Raw genomic sequence first — 6,000 nt, forward strand, 5'->3', positions numbered from 1 at the left:
GAGGCCCCTTGTCCCCTCCATCCAGCTGCAGTGACACGGGCAGGTGGCAGAGAGGAGCTTGAGTCCTTGTGCTGGCGAGACAGGCCCCCTGAGCTGTGCAAGGGTCTGGGACCCAATTCCCTGGTCCCCTCTCCACTTAGCTTTACAGACCCAGCCACTGCAGCTAACCTCTCCTAATACCAAAGTGCCTTCTAAGAACCACTCAAACTAAGCAGGCCCAAACCTGAGAATTGGCCGGTTGTGCCAACTACCTCATTTTACAGCAGCAGAAATGAGAGCCTCTCTTACTCCATGCCCAAAGATGAGGCCAGTTGAGGTGGGGCTGTGATCCAAGCCAATAGTCTGGGCTGCCGGCCCGATCTGCCAGCCTCTGCAGGGTCCTTTCTGTTAGTCTTCAGCCTTAGAGGAACCCATCTAGGGTCTACCACGTAGGTCCCTCTCACCCCTCCCTTCGGCCCTGTGGGCCCGTGGCTGGGGAGGAAGGGGAGCACACCTGCTCTTCTTCTGGATGCTCTGCTGGGGGCCCAGCCACTTAGCCACAGTGGCCATCCCCTCCAGGAATTGAGGTGCGGCCATCCTGGGTCATGGTTGGTGGGTGTTCACCACATGGCTCCTGCTCATACTGGGCACTTCTGTCCCCAGATGTGAATGAATGCGAGCTCTACGGGCAGGAGGGACGCCCCCGGCTCTGCATGCACACCTGTGTGAACACCCCGGGTTCCTACCGCTGTGCCTGCCCCAGCGGGTACCGGACCATGGCCGACGGGAAGAGCTGTGAGGGTGAGTGATGCTGCTGCAGAGGCAGGTGGCTGCAGGGCTCAAGAGAGAGCCTGGCTGGTCTCGAACAGCAGCTCTTAGCCACTGGGGGAGAAGGAGCAGGAGAGAAGGCAGAGGGCGTCTCCATGGCCTGAAGTGCAATGTGAGAGAAGAGGTGGCTCTCCAGTGACATCCTGGTGGGAGCCCCACTAGGGGCTCTGCAGGGATCAGAGGAGTAAGTAACCTGGGACTGGGGAAGGAGAAGACACCTCCATCCATCCATCCCCCAACCAACCATCCATCCCTCCCTCCCTCCAGCCATCTATCCCTCCATCTGTTCATCCATCCCTCCCTCCCTCTATCCATCCCCCATTCATCCATCCCTCCTTCCATCCCTCCTTCCCTCCATCCATCCATCCATCCATCCACCCCACAAGTACTCAAGAAGGCAGGCCTAGGTAGGATTGTGCAGATTGGGAAGAAATAGCTTCCAGCTGGGGTGAAGGCAACAGCAGAGACTTCCTGTAAGGAGAGTGAGGACATCTGCATTTGGGGTGAGGTGAGCGGAGTAGAAAGGCTTTCCAGAAGATTTGGCTCCTAAAGGGCCTGATAATAGCCATCGAGGGGAGACTCTGGGGCGCTCAGGCTGAGGAGGAGGCAGATCTGAGAGAAGTGTTGTGACCTGTGACTGGTAATGCTCCTGTGCTTCTAGCACGTCTGTGATGGGTCTACCCTGAGGAAGGACAGGATCCCGGGGAGGCGAGCTCCCCAGCAGGGTTCTCCAGCACTTCCACGGGGGCTGGATTTCAAATAGCTAAGGATGACACGGTTTCCTAATTTGAAAAATAAGTTTTAGGTATTTAGAAAGCTCACCACATTCCAGTGCCTGTTGAGGTTTTTCATGTGGTCTTGTGACAGAAGGGACATCGGGATTTTCACCCTCCCTGGGGTGTCCCTTATTTCAGACGTCGATGAGTGTGTGAGCCCCCAGCACGTGTGTCCCCGGGGAACCATGTGCATCAACACCGGTGGAGGCTTCCAGTGCGTCAGCCCGGAGTGCCCCGAGGGCAGCGGCAACGTGAGCTACGTGAAGACGTCTCCGTTGTGAGTATAGCCAGGGCCACCCACGGCCGGGCGCATACATCCCTCAGCCAGGCCTCCCAGGGTGGGTGGGCCAGATTCTGCCTCAGTTCTTAGGAAAAGGTACAGTTATATCCAAGGAAAGATGGAAGCCGGGAGCTGGGAGTCTGGCTTCTCTGAGCTTCCGTTTCCCTTCGGTGGTTGCATTTAGTGCCTTGCTGCTCTGTGCAGCAAGAACCCAATTTGCCCTGATAGGGGTACAGTTCCAAGTGCTCCCTGCTGACATGGAGGATGACTGAATTCTAGCCACCCTGCTGCAGCACTTTTGGGGGTGGGGGCTGCTGGAGGGAAGACCACTGTGGTCACATTACCAGGAGGCAGAGACATATTACACAGATTTGGGAGAAGATCGTTTTCTCGTGTTCACATGACTGGTAACTGGTAGGTTCCAGTCACTCTGCATTATATTAATCTGCTCTTCCTCTGAGATTAGGAGCTTTGATTTTCAGGAATCTCAGCACGTAGTAGTTTTTGTTTTCAAAAGGTGAGAGACAGGCCTTTCAGGAGAATAACTACAACTATCACAGAGTGCATGTATTTTCTTCTGAAACAGAGATCACAAGAGCCTTAGCATTGTCTTTAAATTTTTTTTTTTTTTAACGTTTATTTATTTTTGAGACAGAGAGAGACAGAGCATGAATGGGGAGGGTCAGAGAGAGGGAGACACAGAATTGAAACAGGCTCCGGGCTCTGAGCTGTCAGCACAGGGGCCCGATGCGGGGCTCGAACTCACGGACCGCAAGATCGTGACCTGAGCCGAAGTCGGCGCTCAACCGACTGAGCCACCCAGGTGCCCCAGCATTGTCTTTAGAGTGAATTGACTTCACAAGCTCAGATGCCTGAATTGCTTTTTGCACTGTAGCAGACAGAATAGAAGCATTGAGAAAGTCAGTGGCACTAAAGAGTGGCAGTTACTTCCTGAGCCCGAAGGCATCACGATCTTCCTCAGAAGTCACGTAGTGAAGGGACTGTATGTCGTAGCCTTCGGGGACAGCCCTGCTTAACAGCCAGATACCGTATTCAACCTGCATAACTGTGATTATATGGGTCACTGAATTGCATCTGTCTTTTATATTGGGTAAGGTAGAGAAATTTCAGAAGCACTTCCACAAGATCCTGATTCCAAGTTGTTAAGAGAGACAGGGTTCCCTCTTTAAGAGTAAACACTGGGTGTTTGGAAAGTTCTCCCCATATAGAGTGCCACATTCCAGTGTTGGCAGCTACCTGCCGGGGTCCCACCATTACTGAGAGAGGTCTCAGCACATGTAGAAGGGGCACCTGGTTTGAATACCAGGACCATCACTAGTTAATCTTCCCCAGCTTTAGTTTTCTGTGAAAACTATAGTAACAGCATATATAAATATACATGCACATCCACACACAAGTGGGTCAGGGGAGCACCTGTGCCCTAGCCACACCTGACACCACCCATGCTCCTTTGCCTGTGGCTCTGAGCACCTGTGGTGAGGAGCTGGTGGCTGGGGAAGGTCATTCTGCTGGCCTCCGCCAGAAGGCAGTGGGGCCAGCGGGCCAGGTCAGGGCAGCCCTTCCTGAGTTTCGCCAAGGCTGACTTCCTCCACTTTGCCTCTCCGTTCCAGCCAGTGTGAGCGAAACCCCTGCCCCATGGAGAGCAGACCGTGCCGTCACTTGCCCAAGACCATCTCCTTCCATTACCTTTCTCTGCCCTCCAACCTGAAGACGCCCATCACGCTCTTCCGCATGGCTACGGCCTCAGCCCCCGGCCGACCCGGACCCAACAGCCTGCGGTTTGGGATCGTGGGTGGGAACAGCCGAGGCCACTTTGTGATGCAGCGCTCAGACCGGCAGACGGGGGAGCTGATCCTCGTCCAGACCCTGGAGGGGCCTCAGACGCTAGAGGTGGACGTCGACATGTCAGAATACCTGGACCGCTCCTTCCAGGCCAACCATGTGTCCAAGGTCACCATCTTTGTGTCCCCTTATGACTTCTAAGGCAGCTGTGGGATCACTGCGGTGCAGAGATCTGGGCTCATCTCTCTTCCTCAGAGATTCAGCTGTGGGTCTTGACTGCGACAGACCTCTCTCCCCACCCTGCCCTGCCCCTGCCCTGTCCCTGCCCACCTGCCCACCTGCCTGTGCCCCCAGGTTTCTAGGGCACCGCGCACACTCCTCCATGGAGTGGCACAGAAGGGCAGCCACGGGACCCAGACTGCTGCCATCACCGTTTTCTTTCTGCTTTAAGCTCTTCCTGTAGATTATGCACTAACCTTCTCAAGTCTTTTTTACAGGGAAATGGGCGGTTTTTCAAAATGCTGGGTGAATGGCTTTGTGAGTTTGAACCAGCTGGGGAGGGAAAAGCTTATGATATGTGTCTGAGATGACTGTCAGCCCTCTGCATTGTTGTAGTCAAGCCTCTAGCATGCTGAGGGCCGGATCGTGCCCCTGCACATGTGGGCATAGGGACTGGGTCTCCTGCCACAGCCCGGCATATCGTTCTTATCTGCATTCCCTTCTGTGACATGCCTGCCGGGCTTCTCATCAGAAAGCCGTGGCAGGGCCTGGAACCCCCGTGCAGATTCTTCTAGACCAAGGAACCAACATTAAAGCATAAGTTCTGCCTGAAGTAATTCCCTTTTGAGAACTCGTATCTCAGAACATAACCTGGTATTATAACAGAAGAAATAAAGTCTGTTGCTCCTACGTGCCCACCTGGCTGTTCCTGAACATGAGTTAGCCCAGTTCCTTCTAGGAAGGGATATCTGGCTCTCTTCTTGTCTAGGCTAGACCCACTGGGATGAATGAAGAAGAAAGAAAACATGGAGGTGACCTTGGGATTGCTCCACCAATAGAAATTTTGCTTGGCCAGATGAGAGACTGGTAAGGCAACATCTGGCCATGGTGAGTTTAAGAAAATGTTTGTGTTTACTTTGATCCCAGGGCCTTCTGTTTCTTCTTCTTGTTTTTTAATTTTTAAAAAGTTATTTATTATTTGAGAGAGTGTATGTGTGGGGGAGGGGCAGAGAGAGAGAGAGAGAGAGAGGGAGGGAGGGAGGGAGGGAGGGAGGGAGAGAGAATGCCAAGCAGGCTTGGCGCTGTCGGCATGGAGCCCGACGTGGGGCTCAATCCCACAAGTTTGAGATCATGACCTGAGCAGAAACCAAGAGTTGGACGCTTCACCAACTAAGCCACCCAGGCGCCCTGCAGGGCCTTGTACTTCTGATGTAAGAGCCAAGGGGCAGTGCCCTCCAGGTAACTGAAGAAAGAAAACACTGGCCGGAGCATGGGATGGGGTGGAGGAGACCATTCAACTTAAAAGCCAGCTGAACTGTGAGGAGACTTCAGTATCCAAATACACATTAATCTAGGTGACGTTTCATCAGACATTTATTTTAAAATTCTTTGTATTTGCCTTGGTATGAGATGGAGCCAGAGGAAGTGTGTTGCCAGTTTAGTGATCCAGCCATATATCAAGACGACCCCAGTGTCTCCGATAGTTTCGTAGTTATCTCATATGACAAGATATTTCAAGCTCATCTTGTGTATTTTATGCCTTAGCCCTGAAGTCATCCAGTGGTTCCCAGAGATCCCCAGTTCCTCTTAGTGGGAAATAATAATTAGAGACCAAAATCTGGGTGTTAAGAGTGCTCATTAATAGTGGCTTGGTGTTAGTGGACAGAACTAGGAAATATGTTACTATGAGTTTTGGGTTCATTTGTTTTTTTAACTACACGAGTTTATAATGACACTTCCAATCCAACTCAGGACTACAGGGTTTTTACTGTAGCCTTCCTGATCTCACATCTGTTCTTCTTTGACTCATTCTGAAAACCTCTTTCTCAAAACCACCAAAATAATTACATATTGTTTTAAATCTTCAGAATAACCGTGACAAGTTATAAAAAATAATTGTGGAAAAGTTAAAAATTTTCTTTTGCAATTCTTTTTGTCCTTAGGGTTTATGCCATTAGACATGTTCAAATTACTATTTTAAAATAACTTAGAATAGTAGTTATGTCCTAAACCTGAATCAGGGTTATGAGTATTCACTTTGTTTTGCTTAAATTTTTAGAGATTGCTATTTTCATTTTAATTTTTTTATAATTATGTAAATTATTTATATGGCTC

The 6,000-nt window shown here is 51.1% G+C and overlaps 1 protein-coding gene across 1 annotated transcript in view; it reads left to right on the forward strand.

Moving 5' to 3' along the window:
• FBLN7 (fibulin 7) overlaps nt 1-4,575 on the forward strand; it is a 51,087-nt gene extending 46,512 nt beyond the window's left edge. Inside the window, exons 6-8 of the mRNA XM_058683289.1 lie at nt 643-780; nt 1,722-1,860; nt 3,495-4,575. Coding sequence (XP_058539272.1) covers nt 643-780; nt 1,722-1,860; nt 3,495-3,867 — 650 coding nt within the window. The 3' untranslated portion in view covers nt 3,868-4,575. The remainder of the gene's footprint in view (nt 1-642; nt 781-1,721; nt 1,861-3,494) is intronic.
• The last annotated feature ends 1,425 nt before the right edge of the window (nt 4,576-6,000 follow it).

The sequence above is a fragment of the Neofelis nebulosa genome, chromosome 9 (genome assembly GCF_028018385.1).
Source record: "Neofelis nebulosa isolate mNeoNeb1 chromosome 9, mNeoNeb1.pri, whole genome shotgun sequence".
NCBI classification, from domain to species: domain Eukaryota; kingdom Metazoa; phylum Chordata; class Mammalia; order Carnivora; family Felidae; genus Neofelis; species Neofelis nebulosa.